This window comes from Ambystoma mexicanum, chromosome 6q (genome assembly GCF_040938575.1).
Source record: "Ambystoma mexicanum isolate Mex_15411 chromosome 6q, UKY_AmexF1_1, whole genome shotgun sequence".
Taxonomy (NCBI): domain Eukaryota; kingdom Metazoa; phylum Chordata; class Amphibia; order Caudata; family Ambystomatidae; genus Ambystoma; species Ambystoma mexicanum.
Genome location: NC_090937.1, coordinates 1,665,354,250 through 1,665,373,477, shown reverse-complemented (window position 1 = coordinate 1,665,373,477; position 19,228 = coordinate 1,665,354,250). Strand labels below are relative to the sequence as shown.

General features: G+C 48.1%; 1 protein-coding gene across 1 annotated transcript in view; it reads left to right on the top strand.

Moving 5' to 3' along the window:
- Positions 1 to 19,228, top strand: part of SEMA4F (ssemaphorin 4F) — a 321,938-nt gene that overhangs the window by 288,165 nt on the left and 14,545 nt on the right. The window contains exon 13 of the mRNA XM_069632516.1: positions 9,818 to 9,873. Coding sequence (XP_069488617.1) covers positions 9,818 to 9,873 — 56 coding nt within the window. The remainder of the gene's footprint in view (positions 1 to 9,817; positions 9,874 to 19,228) is intronic.

Sequence of the window (19,228 nt, the reverse complement as noted above, 5' to 3'; positions counted from 1 at the left end):
CGTGCTGCAACCCTGTTGATACACCACAGGAAAAAAATCTGCAGGGCAGCAGGTTACCAGCCTTAACCAATTCATCTCGGCCCTTGGCAAAGCGCAATCTGCGGGAGGATGGCAATCTTTATTTCCGCGATCCTAGCCAGGGACTGTCCACTCAACCTGTCCTGTACAAACACCTAGATTCCACGCCGCAACATCCAGCTCAGACATCACAGGGCCCACTCATGTCTTCATGTCTGGATATAGAAAATGTTAACAACATGAACACGGCAACAAGGAACCCTTTAAAGGGTACCGTGCCGTTGTCAATGCTTGAGCTTGATAAACCAATTACAAGCACCCCGATGGCGCCCAGAAGGAAAACCAAAAGTATAAATGGCCTTGAGTCGGCACGAAAAGTCAACCCGACAACTGAAGCGCACGCTCAATTTAAAGACTCATTGTGTCTTTCGACAAGTGGCGCTGATAACAATGGGCAAACTCCAGCAAAAGCCAGTATCTCGTCGGCCGCTGCGATGCAAATTCACAATAATGTTTTAGCGGCATCTTCCTTGGCGATGATCCCCTTCGCTAAACTCTATGAAGCATTAAGCGAACGGATTCAGGCCCAAGGGGCACTCCTAGTGAACCTAACCCAGAAAATGGTCGAAGCTGAAAAGTCAAATATGTACTTAAAAGACAAAATTCAGGCAGAAGCCGAGCGAACTGCAGCGTGGCAACGAAGGCAATACGACTTAGCGCTCCGAGATAGTTGCCATCAGGAAAAACTAGTCGATGGCCTGATAGCTCTGAAGTCAACACAAAAATGTCAATGCAATATGATGCATGAGCATAATGGTTCATGCACCAAGCAGCCTGTTATGAAAACCTCCAGCATACGATCTGTTGGAAGCATAACTACACCTATTCCAGTTTCAATGGTTGCTGACAGTGCGACAAAAAGTAACAAAGTAGATTGTCGACAAAATATCAACAATCCAACCAGGTTAAATGGAAAGAAGTCTCTGCATATTAGTCTGGACGTCGACCTTACCGTTGAAAAGGAGAACTGTTCTGGATGTCACGGAAGCCAACAGAACGATAAATGCATAAAAGACGTCAGCATCGAATCGCACCGGGACAACACTCAATCACAATCTGCTCTGCCCAGCAGTCACTTTTCTTCCTTCAGCATCTTCACTGCCCCAGCAAAAACCACTTCAATTATCTCACCTAAAATTGTTATGAATATAGTTGGAAAAAAAGTAAGTGGGAAAACAGACTTCAAAGCACTCCAAACTAGTGGGTTCCTCTAAGACCAAAGCGTTTATAAGGAACCTATCCACTCCCCCGAAACTGAGCCTATTTAAACGCAACGAGGGCGACAAAAAGTCGAAGTCCGAATCTGCCTCAAACAAGGCTATTCGTGCTCATCCAACTCAAGAAAACCTTCCTTGAAACGAAGAAGAATCATTTCTGACTCTTAGAGACAAGCTTCACTAAAGTCGCATCCATCTCAACAAATCTATGCGACTTGTCTACATACTCGCTTCAAGATGACCATGATGCAGAAAGTATTTCATCCTGCCATCTTGTCGTCCCAACTCATACACCTGACGAGCACCCAAACAATGGATCTGTAAAAGTAGTGAAACCAATGGTTGAGCGCCAACAAACGGGCATTGTGGGCTAGCAAAACCTTCTCAGGCCCATGTAGCTGTGTCGCAGCTGAATCCAAAACTTACATCGAATCAACGCGTTCATTTTAAAAGCAGAGTTCATGAGAATAATCACATCAAAGATCCACTTGGCTGCCGTAAATTACGTCTACAAAACATCCAAAGTGATGACGCTGAAGTAAACCTCAACCGAGCAAACATTATGAAATTATTCAAATGCGTGCCTTCGCTGCGAACCATTGAGTCTGACGACATTCGGATCGTTGAGTACGCCACTGAAAAATGTTCAGACCAGGTGCTGCTTCATATCAACTCAGTAAGCATACGCAGCACTCTTCTAAAGGCTAGCGACGAGCTGCTGTTCTTCGGCTTTGAAATCCTGCCTGAACCAGATCAAGACGACCTTAATCGCACTGAAAGAGCAAAAGAAGGAAACGAGCAACAAAAGAAACCTGTTGATTCAGCTGCACTAAGGCAGTCGGAGTGTCACCATGAGCTCAAGACCAGACCATCTGTTGCAAAGAAATGCCCCACCAAAACAATTCAAGCAAAACCAGGCTAGAAATCAGCACTAGCCATGACTAACCAAAAGTGAAAATCCAATCTTACTTATTTCCTGGAACACCTGTGGATATAAACATCTATTTAATGACTTTGAGACAACTTTGGAAAACGTCTTTATTATATGCTTGCAGGAAACATGGCTTTGCACACTTCCCATCTGCGATGGATTTAATATCTTATTAAACGCTGCTGTTAAAAATGCTAAAGGCCGCCCAAGTTCAGGCCTTATGACAATGGTGAGGATAACTCAATCTTGGTCTGCGCCTGAGTCAATAAATCCTAACCCATACATGCAAGGCACCATCATGCACACAACGGAAAAAAATCAAACGGAGAAGCAACACTTACTGATTATAAACATTTACTGGAACCCAACAAAGATCAGTTCAGATGCTCTCATATCTGCAATCACACAGATAATAGACGACGCGATGCTAGCCTATAACAACTTGTCAGTCATCTGCTGTGGAGATCTGAACTGCACTTGGTTGCAGTTCGATCTTCTCTCGAAAAAATATCAGTTTCCGAACAGCGCGATTGAAGACGGAGAGCAAAGCTGGCAGACTGCCATGAGTGTGCGCGATCTACACATGCTGAATGGAACAACAAAAGGGGATATTCCCGCCAAGCCAACCTGGAATCGTGATTCTACACATAGCATTATCGACTACATATTGATGTCGAGTAATCTTGAACCCAAGCTAGTTGATCAACAAATAAAAAAAAATGAAATGCAGCGATCACAGCCTCTTACAACTCTGCTTCATGGAGGATATGTATCAGCTAAAGAGTTCCATTAATGACACCTTAGAAATAAACTCTAGTGGAAATCGTCTAGGACTAAGTGGCAATCGGATCCAAGGTCTTGGAGTGAAGCTACTGAACAATCCAGCTACTTAAGGGCCTGATTATATTCCACTGCTGACAGACTTCACCGTGCCCGGAAAAACCTCACAAAATATTGGATGGACTCACTGACATATATACTGTAAGGTGTTACAAGATGCAAAAAAGGTTTTGCGGAAAGATCTGAGAAAACTTAGAAAATGCTTATCAAGTATGGATGTCCAAAAAGCGATAAAATCAAGACGCACGATCTATCGAAATTGGGCAAGGTTGCATGCAATTATCATCGAGCAAGATCGTGCTGAGTATATGCTACATCTAATTATGAGAAAGAACACACGCGACATCTGGAAGATCCTGAATATGGATCTTTCAAAATGTACTCCATCTAATAAATACCATATCAGGTGACGTATGGGACTTACACTTTTCCTCGGTTTTCAAAAAACCTGAATCTGAAGTCACGATAATGATCAGCACTGTTGACAATCAGTGGGATGTGCAAAGGGAGCACGACAAACTCATCCGTGCAATTAACGCCTTAAAGATCTCGCGTGCCGCTGGTCCAGATTTGATTTCAAACATCGATCTAAAAAAACATCCAAGTGAGTGGGCGGATTTCATCGGAAAGCTATTCACCAAAATTAGCCTGGCCAAAAAAATGCCGGAATCATGGATGACCGCGATTGTGGTGCCAATTCACAAGCGGGGCAGTCGGGACGACCCGAACAACTATCGGCCAATTGCCTTGCTAGATACGATTGGAAAAATATTTGGTGCAAACTTGCGTATTAATCTCGCAAAATCGGCAGAAACGTCGCAGTTAAACGACATATGGCAAACTGGATTCACGAAGGGGGTTGGAGTGGACGTAAATCTGCTTATTCTGACAATCTTAAAACTGGAAACCTTGAAGAAGAATGGTAAGATACATTTTGCCTTCATCGCTGTATATGCTGTATAATTTTGTAACTTTTGTAACTTCTGTAACTACTGCTTTTTGTAACATGTTTAAGAGTATGCGCCTGGTTGCCTCTGGGTCTGGTTTTTTGCGCTTTATAAATAAAATAAAATCAAATCGATATGAAACAAGCGTTAGATGATGTGAACCGCAGTTTATTATGGGCAAAATTTCTAAAATGGCGCTGTCCGGCTTCTATTCTGGAACCAATCATCGCTCTTCACGATTACACATCAATTAAAGTCAGGCTAAACAGCGGTGTGCTATCCAAATCCATCATGACGCACAAAGGTGTCAAGCAAGGATGCCCTTTAGCCGCGGAGCTATTCAAACTATTCTTGGCTGATTTACCAATCTATCTTAACCAAGTTTCATGCTTCCTGCCTAAGATAAATCAAACTCCGATGAAATGTATAGTCTATGCGGACGACTTGGTTCTGATGGACAGAACTCAAATTGGGCTGCAGCGTCTATGAACAGGTTTGCAAACATACATGGTTCTAAATGAATTGTCAAACGCCACAAAAACAAAGATTGTGTCTATTGGAAACATCAGAAGTAAAAAAGACAAAGCATTTAGGTGGAAAATTGCTCAAACCAACATATCTGTTGACGCGATAAGATATTTGGGAATCCGATTTAATAATTCCATCAGAGAACAGCAATGGGTCGAGGAACTAACAACAAAAATGACAAAGATAGCTCTGCAAGCTGCAAAAATCAATAGGAACTATGGAAAATTCTCACTGGAACCTGTCCTTAAATTCTATCAACATAAAGTAGTTTCAATAATAATCTTTGGGGCTGTGGCTGGTTGGAACATAAGCGAGAAAACTTGGCATGTCTTAGAAGGTCGTTTTTGGCGGAAAGTTCTGAAGCTACCACAATTCACATAGATAGCTATATTGAGATACGAAATAGCGATCAACTCATTGCATACGAGTGTGGTTTGGAACTCAATAGCAGCAATGCGCAAAATGTCCCTAAAAGCACCGGCATTCAAACTCTTTGCCAACAACCAGACGCCGAACAATCGAAACCTTCTTAATACATGGTTTTGTAAATTATCGCCTTTTCTATCTGCAGCAAACATCAGTATCCAAGAACTTTTAACTCGCCCACAACACGCAAAAAAGAAATTCGACAACTGGGCGTGGATTATCAATAATGACTTAAGACTAAAGCTGAAGTCAACAAAATTGATGGGCGGCGATTATAGGCAACTAAAAAAACCAGCACGATACTTATTGAACTGTCCGTCTCGTTATCATCGAGACCAATTTCTAAGGTTCCGAGCCAACATTCTAAAAACTAAGGAAATTCTTTGGCAAAGAAAGGACAATTCCTTAAAAGATCATCTCTGCCGCTTCTGTGGAGATTCGATTGAAACAGCCAAGCATCTGCTAATTGAATGCACGCAGACTGCCACTCAACGCTCTTTACATCTCGGACAATTCGCACCTTCAGATGATGATATGGAGGGGTGGTGGGCTAGGATTATTTCCGGTTCCAAAATAAAACTTGTATGTGCAACTGTGAATTACTTTGATCTGATTTTGAAAGTTGACGTTTAAACCTTAGTATCGGTGATGTTGTTCCTTGGGAGTGCTCGTGGTGCACGATTTGTTTTTTCTTCTTATTTCCTTTTTTTCTTGTTCTTTTGGCTGTTTCTTTCTTTTTTTTCTTTTCTTGGTTAAATTGCTAAGCCTTTGAAACAAAAGTTTGTCCTATGAGTTCAAACTGTACTGATGACTTCTGTTCCTGTGCAGCTCTGCAGATCTCACTGTTCCTGGGCCTCAGTCGTGGGGACAAGAGGGAGGACGTCGGCGGGGTGGGGGGGGGTGGCGTACTCCTGCAATGCACTTGGACCGTCAAAACTCGCAACCAGCAAACTTCACTTTCAGTGGCTGTTCAGTGTTTCAGCTCCTCGCATCTACCGCAAATAGCAACAACGTGGTTCCTGGCTGTCGAGATGGACTTTCCTTGCTTCTGGGGTCCTGCACTCTGTTGAGGGGGCTCAGGCTCGGTCCTGCTTCCTGGGATTCCCCAGGTGGAAACCCCTGCAGCCCCTGTTTTTATTTAATTTGTTTTGCGGATGTGCTGCGGGGGTGTCCCCCACAGTCGTGTTTTATTTTTTATTTTATTTTTTTTTTTTTTTTATATATATATACTTACCTATAATGCTACCACCAAATGTTTGAACTTTCAGTGGTTCGAACCTTTGGTGGTAGCATTTTTCGGACTTTTAGTCCATGCAAACTTTTGGATGCGGTTCGTTCGACCGCATCCCGAAAATCAGCCTAGCTCCACACATAATCCCATTCACAACCTCCGCCACCAGAATGCAGCTACCCAAGTCCATTGACCTTGCTGCACACATTCTACTGATCTCACACAACCACCGCACCAGGCCTAGCACCAGAATGCAGTTACACACCACTAAATCCAGCCTACGCTGCACACTTACCGAGTTCACCCAAGCACTTTACTACATGACTCTCTCCACTGACCTGGACTACAGGCCCCGAGGGCGTTCAACCCGCAGCGCTTTGGTATCATACTAATGGTAAAAGGCGCTATACAAATTCCCAATAACATCAGATGTCTGTATCTCTTCATCATGGACTCTTATTCCCAACATGCAGCACTACGTGTTTGTGTGTTTTGTGTTTTTTGAGCATTTACCACTCAGGTCATAACCTCATGACTCCTGCCAAGTGTCTTTCCGGTTTTCTCAGAGCACAGCCATGGACTCTGTGATTCTGTCCTCTATAGTGACCCAGCTTGATAGTGGCCGTGGACCGCACTGGTGGCATGCTTCACTCACAGTATCAAAACAATTGGGTGAAACCCCTCTTTTTCGTTGACTCGGGGCCTGACTCATTGAGGGTTGTATCAGTTAGATGAGCAACAGTGAGTCAAGGCTACCCAGATAGGTAGTACTAACAACCTACAGGGTGATAAGGTGTACTTTTCTCCGCCATTCGTGATCGAATTTGACAATTTAAAGTACAGTTAAAACAAAATGTATTCTAAATTAATAATTATCCACATTAAAAACAATACAAGACAATTATCAAAACGTGACTGAAATTGTCATTTACAACACAAGAACATATGACCATTATGAAACTAGAAAGGGGAGGCTAGTAAATCCAGGTGATTGGATGTGCTGCAGACACTATTGCAATTTCCATCACGAATGGCTGAGGAAAGTACACCTTAGCACCATGTAGGTATTTAGTACTACCTATGTTTCGAATGGAGGGGTAGGCTTGACTCACTGTTGCTTATGCTTCACTCGCATGCAGTACTCGCTGCCTGCTCCCTAACTTCTTTCTTTGCCTCTTTTCCCCTCTTGCTTTGATGGTATTAATTAAAACAGACATAAAATACATACTCTATATTTTGGTCTCCCTTCGATTGAAAAATAAAACATATGGGTTGTGAGATGAGTCCCCTAGAACTCCAGGAAGCTGGAAAACCAGAGTGGTGCACATGAAACACAGAATCGGGGAACCAGCTCTGTACAGGGAGAGTAAGATTCACAAACCTTGCCAGCGGCTGTGACCCAGCTCTGTACAGGGAGAGTGCAGCAGCTAACCGCTGGTTAAGATTCACAAACCTTGCCAGCGGCTGTGACCCAGCTCTGTACAGGGAGAGTGCAGCAGCTAACCGCTGGTTAAGATTCACAAACCTTGCCAGCGGCTGTGACCCAGCTCTGTACAGGGAGAGTGCAGCAGCTAACCGCTGGTTAAGATTCACAAACCTTGCCAGCGGCTGTGACCCAGCTCTGTACAGGGAGAGTGCAGCAGCTAACCGCTGGTTAAGATTCACAAACCTTGCCAGCGGCTGTGACCCAGCTCTGTACAGGGAGAGTGCAGCAGCTAACCGCTGGTTAAGATTCACAAACCTTGCCAGCGGCTGTGACCCAGCTCTGTACAGGGAGAGTCCAGCAGCTAACCGCTGGTTAAGATTCACAAACCTTGCCAGCGGCTGTGACCCAGCTCTGTACAGGGAGAGTGCAGCAGCTAACCGCTGGTTAAGATTCACAAACCTTGCCAGCGGCTGTGAACCCGCGAACTAGACTCTTTTGGGAGTTCCACTCTGCGTGAGGGAAGCAGTGACTGAACACTATTATTGGGACTGGAGTTCATTGGTGCATTTTTTTTTTTTAGGTTTATTTGGAGTCTTGTGAATGTCAGAAGCATGCACTACCATAGAAAATTCATTCTTTCTGCGGTCTCACGAGGGAGTGACTAGAAAGACCAGACTGCATCAATTTCACTCAGTGAAAACTCGAACTGGATTTCTGAATGGGTTGATGACGGAATTAATTCTGGAGCACTGCAATCCAGTGGCAGGAATACCTGCTTAGTTCAGGATCAATGTGCTATGATCATGACCCTACGGGGCCCTTGGCAGGATGATATATAGGACTCCAAGTGAATACTGTAGCAGGGAGGGTAGAAAGCTGGAAGTTGTCCAGTATACACTGCAGAAGAAGGGCAGCAAGTGTATGCAGTTGTAGGCTGCAGGCAAATGCATGTGAGGCATGGAGTGTACACCACAAAGCGACTCGGCATCAGATGTAAACTCCAGGGAAATCCATTGGTCATTGACAGTTTTCTGCGGGCGAAAAGGCATTGCGTGTGCCTGGGAGGGGAAGGGCATTGAGTGCACGCTGCAGGGAAGAGGCATTGCGTGTGCCTGGGAGGGGAAGGGCATTGAGTGCACGCTGCAGGGAAAAGGCATTGCGTGTGCCTGGGAGGGGAAGGGCACGCAGTGCACGCTGCAGGGAAAAGGCATTGCGTGTGCCTGGGAGGGGAAGGGCACGGAGTGCACGCTGCAGGGAAAAGGCATGGCGTGTGCCTGGGAGGGGAAGGGCACAGAGTGCACGCTGCAGGGAAAAGGCATTGCGTGTGCCTGGGAGGGGAAGGGCACGCAGTGCACGCTGCAGGGAAAAGGCATTGTGTGTGCCTGGGAGGGGGAAGGGCACGGAGTGCACGCTGCAGGGAAAAGGCATGGCGTGTGCCTGGGAGGGGAAGGGCACGGAGTGCACGCTGCAGGGAAAAAGCATTGTGTGTGCCTGGGAGGGGAAGGGGAAGGGCACGGAGTGCACGCTGCAGGGAAAAGGCATTGCGTGTGCCTGGGAGGGGGAGGGCATTGAGTGCACGCTGCAGGGAAAAGGCATTGCGTGTGCCTGGGAGGGGGAAGGGCACGGAGTGCACGCTGCAGGGAAAAGGCATGGCGTGTGCCTGGGAGGGGAAGGGCACGGAGTGCACGCTGCAGGGAAAAAGCATTGTGTGTGCCTGGGAGGGGAAGGGCACGGAGTGCACGCTGCAGGGAAAAGGCATTGCGTGTGCCTGGGAGGGGGAAGGGCACGGAGTGCACGCTGCAGGGAAAAGGCATTGCGTGTGCCTGGGAGGGGAAGGGCACGGGGTGCACGCTGCAGGGAAAAGGCATTGCGTGTGCCTGGGAGGGGAAGGGCACGGAGTGCACGCTGCAGGGAAAAGGCATTGCGTGTGCCTGGGAGGGGAAGGGCACGGAGTGCACGCTGCAGGGAAAAGGCATTGCGTGTGCCTGGGAGGGGAGGGCACGGGGTGCACGCTGCAGGGAAAAGGCATTGCGTGTGCCTGGGAGGGGAGGGCATGGAGTCACGCTGTATTCCAGGGGAACGATAGACTGTGCATTGCTGGGAAAGGGTAGAGTAGCACTGGGTGTGTGTGTGCCGAGCCTTATTGATCAATGGTGCATCTAACACACCTGATACGTCTTACTTTCCTTCCAGGTTGCTCCAGGATATGGAGTTTGAGAATGTCTTGACGCTCTGCCCTTCAGAGAAAGGTATGTGGCACAATAACCTATACATTGTTTTTCGATTTCTTTTGAATTATTCATGCATTTTTAGTTTGTGGCTATACACGTGGTGAAGGCCTTTTGGTCCATGCCTTTTGGTCTTTGCTTCCACACTTGTGGAGAGGGCACGTGGAGGATTCTCTGCAGGAGGCGGAGGCAGGAATTCCTGATGGACCTGGTGCTCTCGTCGAAGACCTTCATTGACATCGGAGGGCCTCTGGGATTCATCAAGGGGGGGTGCACAGCCACTGGTGCACAGCCACGGGTGCATGTCCGGGGTTCAGCATATGGCCCTAACCCTAGCATTAAACCCTAGCGACCACTAAACTGAGCTGTAAATTGTTCCTTGCACTGAGCGCATAATGTTTGGCTTAAATATACTGTCGTCCAAAGCACTGCATTTATTAGAGGTTAGGATGACAATATATTCAAAGAAACGTTAACATCCCAGTGCGTATAGCTCCCTGCGCCCTCTTGCGCCACTCTGTGTCTGAATGGGAGATGCATCAAAATGGCTGCACCGAAACATGGGATACCGCACTGCGCCCAAATGGCTGCACTGAAGCATGCATCCTGCACTGCGCCCCAGTGGCTGCACCGAAACATGGGATACCGCACTGCGCCCCAGTGGCTGCACCGAAACATGGGATACCGCACTGCGCCCCAGTGGCTGCACTGAAACATGGGATACCGCACTGCGCCCAAATGGCTGCACTGAAGCATGCATGCCGCACTGCGCCCCAGTGGCTGCACTGCGCCCCAGTGGCTGCACTGAAACATGCTGCGTAGATTCACATGCTATGCGTAGTCCACCATCTAGGGGTTGGCTTGGAGTATAACGTATATCTTTTTTTCGAGTTTGAAATCCAGTGCGCCGACAGTGTTCCTGCATCACTATTCCTATCCTACGTGTACACGCAGGTACCCATGATCCTTCACATGTCAACGTGTCATCAGCTGGCAGAAACTTGCTGACGGAGAAGAAAAATTTCAGTGCGATTCTACGCAAGATTGTTTTGTTTGGGCCCGAGTGCTCGATGAGCAAAGGAGAAATCTTTTTTTTTCTACACTTTCGAGGCCAATAGGTCTATTTACGACTCCCCATATTAAGGCTGTGTCTATTCCCAAGGGCCAAATAGAAAGCACCCAGTTTAAATTGCCTGGTGGCATGCACACACAATATCCAACGGCAGTCTCCCCCCGGGACCACAACGAGGATTGCTGTCATTCCTCAAATTTTAAACCAAAGACACTTGGGGAGCGCCATCAGATGCGCTGGGCGCTTGACGCCATACAGACCGAGTAGACAGTCTCAGACTGAGTGACGCTCTTGCGTCCAAACTAGAGGTCAGGATGTAGATGCTGGGGTCAGGTTCAATACCAAACTGCCTAGCAAAGAGGTGCTAGCAGGCAAGGCCTCGATGCTGAACCCCAGGTCTGATGGGTCGTTGACAAAATCGAGCTATGGAGAAGCCCCCCGATGATCATAAAGGTGCCAGACATACAAACTATGATGTAGAGACAAAGCTGCAGAGTGCTTGGTATCGACCCATAAGTGAAGAGGCGCTACGGCTTCCAGCGTAGTAGGACTCCCACTCTACACATAAGCATAAGCATAGACCTACCGAGAAGGGGGTTTCAAAACCCATTGCTACTGTTGGACTTCAACATGACTTTCTAAAGCGGGTAAGAAGGCCTACCCATAGGGAGGCCCTGGTAGACATCTCAGACTCCAAAGAGGAAAGTAATATTTGCGTCGAATGCTTTGAGGCCGAAACTCTTCAATGCCAAAAGGAATGGTCAATGAGGGAATTAGAGGACACCATGGAGCAGCTGGAAGAGGGGAGGAAAAGACAATAGGAGAAAGCCAGCTTCGCATAAAGCGTGACCCAGAGTCCCACCATTACGGCAGGGGACACGGATTCACACCAAGGATCCCAGGATTACGCTGACCCAGATGACTGTCGGGGTGTCACCTGTTCAGGAAGAACCCAGTCACATTCTCCCCACGGAACATAATTTCCTCTACACAGATCTGCTAGGCAGAGCTGCTGAACGCTTTAGTACCGTCGCTCGGGAACCAGAGGCGAAGGCTGATTTTATTGCGGACATATCTGGGGGGGGGGGGGAAGTGAACCTCGCTGCCTTCCTCTATTAACCTCAATAAAAAAATAAATCCTCCCTTCATTGTTTAAACAAGTCACAACCAAGACTGTAAATCTGAGCGAAGAAACGTATTCTGAATCCGCCTCCACAGATCCAGGTCACATTCCGCTAGCACCTGACTCGCTCGTAGTAACCACTGCTTGCAAAAGAGGGAGTCAGAGTACCCCTCGACCCCCACAGAAAGGGGAGAGCAGACCCCTCCTACTCCTTTTGTAGGAAAGCTGCAACTTCAGCAGCGTACAGCACCAGAATAGTGAATATTGTCGGTATAGTGCCTAGATGCAACCGGTCCCAGTGGGAAGATCTGGGGGATCTTTCCTTCAGGAAGACTAACCGGAAATGCCACAGATACAACAGAAAGCGACATGCTTGGCTCTGGGAGGACCGGGGGTGGGGCACATGTTTCAAGACAGAGGCACAAGCTATTCTGCTAGATAAAGAGTTTCAACTCTTCAGGGAGGCAGTTGAAAAGGTGCTGGAGACAGCTTAGAAGGAACAAATATCAGGAAGAAAGTGCCAGTCAAGGGGAGGCCCAGCAAACCCGCAGTCATTTTGAGCAGGGCCACATACACAACAGTCTACCAGGGTTAGGGTGGTATTCAGGAAAATAACCCCATCGTTGCCCCCAATACACCTACTCTGCACCCTCATGCTACTCGCGCAGGAGAAAAGCGAGAGGAAGGAGACAAACCTCATGAGGAGCGTCCTCATCTTCCAGGCTATGACTCGTATACGGGGTTCCCTCCAATAAGAGGTTGCATAACCTTCAGCCACACATGGGAGAAGACGACATTAGATCAGTGGTGGTTATATTCGGTAGCCAAAGGCTACTGCATAGAATTGATACAGAAACCACGCTACCATTGTGCAAGAGGAAGCTGCTACAAGATCACCAGGAACGCATACAAATAAAAGTGGAAGCTCTTCTGCAATAGAACGCCACTAGGCCTGTTCCGTAGCCAGGTAAACGGGCATTTATTCACTTTATTTCTTAGTATCGAAGAGAAACAAGAGACCTGTATTAGATTGCAGACTTGCAAACCAACATGTGAACCGGAAACATTCAGAATGACCACATTACAGGAGGTCATCCCTCTCCTCCACATAGACATGACCACACTAGATATGAAAGAAGCATCCTTTCATATTTTAATGTCCGTGTCAGAGAGTCCCCAAGTTTCAGCATCTGAGCAATCATTTCCAATTCTTGGTGCTAGCCTACAGAATAGCATCTGCACCTAGTGTGGTTCACTAGGGTGCTAGCGGTGGTAGAAGATCACCTTTTGTCGCTAAAACATTTACGTCTATTCCTATCGGGACGACTGAATCGTAACCAGGAAAAAATAGAGACCTGTTTGTACAACACACAGGACAATCGACCTTTTGTACAAGTTGTATTTTACGATGAACTATGAAAAGTCAGGTCTGTTACCTACACAAAAACTGTTTCTGGGTGCTATTCTAAACTCAAAACGGGCAATAGCATACCCATTGGAGGAAAGAGTGCAAGCAATCCTAGCTCAAATTCACCGTCACTCGGTCAGGGCCTACATAACTGTGGGGACAGTTAAACTCCTTGGAACGATTGTGTCCTGCATCTTCGTACCACGTGCACGCCTAAACATGCACACTATTTGGCAGTATTTCTCACGACAGTAGTCCCAGGAGGCTGGTTGTTGGGACAATCTAGTTATGGTATCAAAACAGGCACCGAGTGTTCTGCACTGGTGGACAAGTGCATACTTCTTACAGGGAAGACACCCACCAGTACAAATGACATCAAGAGCAGATACCTTATAACTAGGTTACGGAGCACACTCCCAAGAGCTCACGGCACAAGGTGCATTGATATAGTAGGAGTCAAAGGAACACTTGAATGTGTTGGGCTCAGAGGGATAAATATGCTGCTGTTTTCTTCCAGGCAAGACTGTGCAACCAGTGTATAGTCCATTTAGACAAATGGAAATGTCTTACATAGTCAAGCAGGGCGTCCCTGGCTCCATAACTTTCACTCCTGGCACAGGAAATATGGCACTGGCGCATCAAGCGAGCACTTCACACCCAGGCACAACTTCCTGGCGGATGTTTCAACAGGACCATGATTGGGAAGTGAACACAGACACAAACAGATTTTCAAGATGTTGTGTCAGCCAACAGTGGATCTGTTCTCAACAGCCCAGAGTGCCAAATGCAAGAACTTTGCATCCAAATCCCCAGGGAGACGGTCACTAGGGAATGCCCTATGGATGAATTGGTCCAGGAAATGTGCATACGCTGTTTCCTCTCCTCCTCCCCCCACCCCACCGATCCGCCATGCATACTACTAGAACAAAGTGCTGCACAAGTTACTGCATGAACACAGGAGCCGAATCCTAAACTGCACAAGGATGGCAATTCCGCCACTCGTAAAACAATACACAATTTCCTAACGCAACAAAATAGCCAATTCATGCATCTTGTCTACAAACACTGAACTTGGCAGCATGGCTCCTGAAGCCCCTGGGTTCCGAGAGTTTGGACATTTGCAATTACCAACTAGATGCATGGAAATACTAAGAGGTCAGAGAGCCTAATATTAGGCACTGTTATTTTAACAAGTGGAAACATTTTGCCATATGGTGCACCCAGGCGGTTGTCATCTCGATTGACCACCTCCAGACATTGTGGTATACCTATTACATCTCTTACTCTAGTTTAATATGGTGGAACAGTCCCGTGGTCGAGGCTTTTATTTTAAGAACTCATCCCTAGGTTATCGTCTAAATACAGACTGGATGTGTACCTTAGACCTCATAGATGCATACCTACACGTCCCCATCTTCCAACATACCGGAAATTCCTGTGGTTCACGATTATGTCAGACCACTTGCAGTGCAGGGTGTTGACTTTCTTCTCAATTTGGCCCCTCGTATGTTCACGAAGCTCATGAATGCGGTGGCGTGCCTCCTTCGCTTGGAGGGCCACCACCTATACCCCTGGTTGGTGAGGGGCACCTCGTCCGAGGGAGTGATGCATTCCTGCCAGAGGCTAGCGGATGTTCTTCACCAGCTGGGGTTTCCCATCATCCAGCGAGAAGTCGCAGCTGATCCCTTCCAGGGACCTGGTGTTCCTGCCGGATCTTCACTGGTGGCTGCTCATGGACTGCAATGTGGCAGTGGGAGCCATCTTTACTCAGCCAGTCTACTCTCGTAGTGACGACAGATTCCTCCCTCACGGTCTGGGGGACTGCCCTGGATGGCTATTCGATTCATAGCGCATGGTCTAGGGAAGAGAGCCTTCTGGCCCATGGCAGTGGGCCAAGCTCTGAGGGCTTTTTTACCGGTCATCAGGGGCAGGGCAGTTCTGGTCAGGAACAACAATTCAACAATCTACTTGAACAAACCGGATGGGCTGGATCTTGTTCCCCCACTGCTGCACCCGGCGAAAGTGATGGGGGCACTAGTGATGACCATGCATCCATGTTGGATGCCATCAACCTCTCGACAGACACCTCTAGGTCAGCTACGCCCGTCCCCGACCCCCACTAAGTCTGACGCAAGTCACGCTATGGGGAAAATATCCGGCGACAAGGGTGTACAAGATCCGACCGAATCCTCTGAGCTTCAAGATCAACAGCCTTCCCGCATCCGCAGCAACGTCTTGCGACTGGGCCTCCAAAAAATAAGGGCGCTCCCTCCAGACCGCATTCGGCCGTCGAAGCGCGCTTCTCTGACGGCCGACACCCTCTAAGGGCCCGGTAGGGGAAAAATCTACTGCTAGGCCTCCTAGTCATACGGCACGCCCCACTTCACCGAAAGCATTGCTAGGATGGCTTTGGCAGTGGGGCTGAAGCCTAAAGATGCAACAAAGCACAAGGAGAGGGCCGCGGACACGTCGAAAGACGCGCCGCAACTCCCCGAGGCTCAAGAAGATTACGAGAGATTCAGGAGCCCTTTGCTCGCTCTATGGGAAACACATTTTGGCGCCATAGGAAGGAAAATAAAAATGTTCCACCCTTTGACCCTTCTGGTTCATCTAAATGGACCACTTTTTTTTGGAAGGGTGCATGGACCGTGTTGAAAAGTTTGTCTAACTTTCAGAGCAGCCTACTCCCAAGAGACCTCCGGAGGACCCTCCCTTTTGTACCTGTTTTCAAAATTTCTAGAAATTTTGAACCTTCTCCAGAACAGTTCACTTCTATCCACCCAGAAGATGAGATCCAGATGGACACTCATTTATGATGAGGAAGAGGAGACTACCTTCCTACAAGACTACACTGGATGATTAGGCGGATCCCACAGAATGCTGGGCGGACACTCGACAGGTTTAGACGGATCCATGGGCACTCCCTACTCACAACCAGGACACGGATGTCCTATGTTTGGATTCCCCTCCCTCCACTCCGGCCCCCAGTCTTCCCCAGTGGACGATCAAATGGCATTCAATGCCATTTTAAGAAAGGCGGCAGATTATTTCTAAATTGCCACACAGGAGGCCCTACCTGAATAAGATTTTGTGGAGGATATTCTTAATCCCCCCCCCCCACTCCCTCCGGCCAAGCCATACCTCTCCTGAATTCCATTAAAAGGAGATTGGCTCCTTCCCTGGTCACACCAGCCCAGTCTAGGGCAGTAAATCCAAGGGTGGAGAAATTATTTCGCCCATCTCCTACTGACCCTACATATATTAAAGGCCATGCCAACCCCGACTCCCTAGTGCTTACTACCGCCTGGAAACGGGCGAGAGTACCCCTTGCTATGGGAGAGGCACCTCCTGATAAGGAGTCAAAAAGATTGTATGCATTGGGTAAGCGAATTACCACGGCAGCTGCTTTTACCACGCGCATAGCAAACACTACGTTGCTTGCCAGTTATGCCGATGCACAGTGGAACCTTTTACAAGAAGGTCTCCAGGGGGTGCCTGAACCCGCAAGAACCAGATAACTCGCCGTCGTGGCCAGGCAAGGTCAACCAAAATGTACTAAAAACTCTGGATACTGCAGAAACGGCAGGAAAATCCCTAGCTCAGGGCACCCTGCTTAAACAGCACGCTTGGGCTCCGAAACTCTGGCTTCAAACCAGAGACCTAAGCAGCCCTGGTTAATAAACCTATCGAGGAGTTGAATCTCTTTGGTAAAGCCGTTGACGATGCTCTAGAGACTGCCAAAAAAGAGCACGAGACTAAAGTCTCAGCAAATTGCACAAAAACTCTCACCCCAGAGGGGAAGCGGTTCCCGACGGTCCTTTCGAGGCCAATCCTGTTCTGCACAAAACATGTACAATAAGGGAAACCCCTGGAACTCAGGACAAGCATCCAGCACCTCCGCCAACTATCCACCTAGGTGGTCAGCGGCACAGGAAAGGCAGAGGCCCCAACTCCAGGGGAGCCACAGCCTCTGGTCAGAAATAACCTACGGATCCAGGTCCCTCCCATGTCACCCCAGTAGGGGGGCGCTTAACATCTTTCCTTTCGGCATGGGAGGGGATTACATCAGAGCAGTGGGTTCTAAAACCGGCCGCCCAAGGGTACTTTGTGGAATTCGCCCAACCCCCTCCCCCCCCACCCCTCGATTCAAACCGCCCAGGGCACGACGGCTGTTGCCAGACCATCTGCGAATCCTAATATAAGAAGTAGAGGCAGTTCTGGGAGAGGGCGCCATAGAAGCCGTCCCTATTCTTCAGGTAAACAAGGGTATTTATTCAGTGTACTTTCTTGTACCCAAAAAGGACCTTACCATGGCCCTGTGTTAGACTTGCACCCAACGAACAAATTTGTCAAACCTCAAAAGTTTCGTATGGTAACCCTCCAGGAAGTAATCACACTGTTGAAACAGGGGGGATTACATGGCAACATTGGACATGAAAGATGCATACTTTCATATTTCAATGTTGCCATCGCACAGAAAATATCTAAGGTTCATGATAGACAACAGGCACTATCAATTCAAAGTACTCCCCTTCGGCATTGCCTCGGCGCCAAGGGTGTTTACAAAGGTCCTGGTAGCAGCAGCACACCTGCGCAGACTATCCGTCCCTGTTTACCCTTACCTCAACGACTGGCTCATAACAGGGGACTCTTACGAAACGTGCCTAGTGAATACTCAGAAGACAATATACCTTCTGTTCAGTCTGGGATTCTCCATCAACGAGAAGAAATCCAGCTTAGACCCCAGTCAAGTCAAGCAATTTCTAGGGGCTCTGATTCGGACAAAGGACGGCCCCGTTTTCCCCTCCAACGAGGGGGTTCAGAACATGCTTTCTCAGATCCCTCAATATGTAGCCAGTCGGAATTGACGGTACGCAAGGCAATGCGCTTTCTAGGTATGATGGCGTTTTGCATTTACTTAGTTCCCCATGCGCGGCTGCGCATGCGTCCCATGCAAGAGTGGCTCAACAGCCAGTGGTGTCAGACCAATGGACAATGGGAAGATCTGGTAGTTGTCTCGTCAGCCCTCATTCTCTCTCTGCAGTGGTGGTCGAGGGAAAACCTCTTGAAGGGAAAGACCTTCACCACTCCTGCAGTAGAAGCCACTCACGACGGACGATTCTCTCACGGGGTGGTGGGGGCGGCTCCTCACCTGCTTCAGCAGACGGAGCTTGGAGTGTGGTCCCCACAAGTAGCGTCCAACCATATAAATCTGTTAGAGCTGCTAGCGGTCTTCAAAGCACTGAAGGCCTTTCAGACACAGCTACAGGGGAAGACCGTCCTGGTCCTGACATACAGCATCACAGCCATGTATTACCTAATACATTGGGGGGTGGGGGGAGAAGGGTGCACACACACACTCCAGGGCTATCCAAGCTGTCCCAGAATATTTGGATGTGGGCTCTCGGGCACAAGATGTTCCTACTGTCACAACACGTTCCAGGAAAACTCAATCTTCTAGCGGACATGCTCAGCAGAGATTTCCTACTGCCAGTAGAATACGAATGGCGTCTGCACGAAGAAATAAATCTCCAACGTCTTCGCAGAATGGGGCTTCCCAGAAATCGACCTGTTCGCAACTCGGGAGAATGCCCAATGCCAAGACTACACCTCCAGGTACCGCCAGAACCGATCCAAGGGGAACGGACTCTGGATAACATGGTCAGGGAAATGTGTCTACGCTTTTACCCCGACTCCCCTACTCGACAAGATAGTGCACCAGATGCACCAGGAACCAGTTACCATGATTTTTGTGGCCCCCATGTGGGCCTGC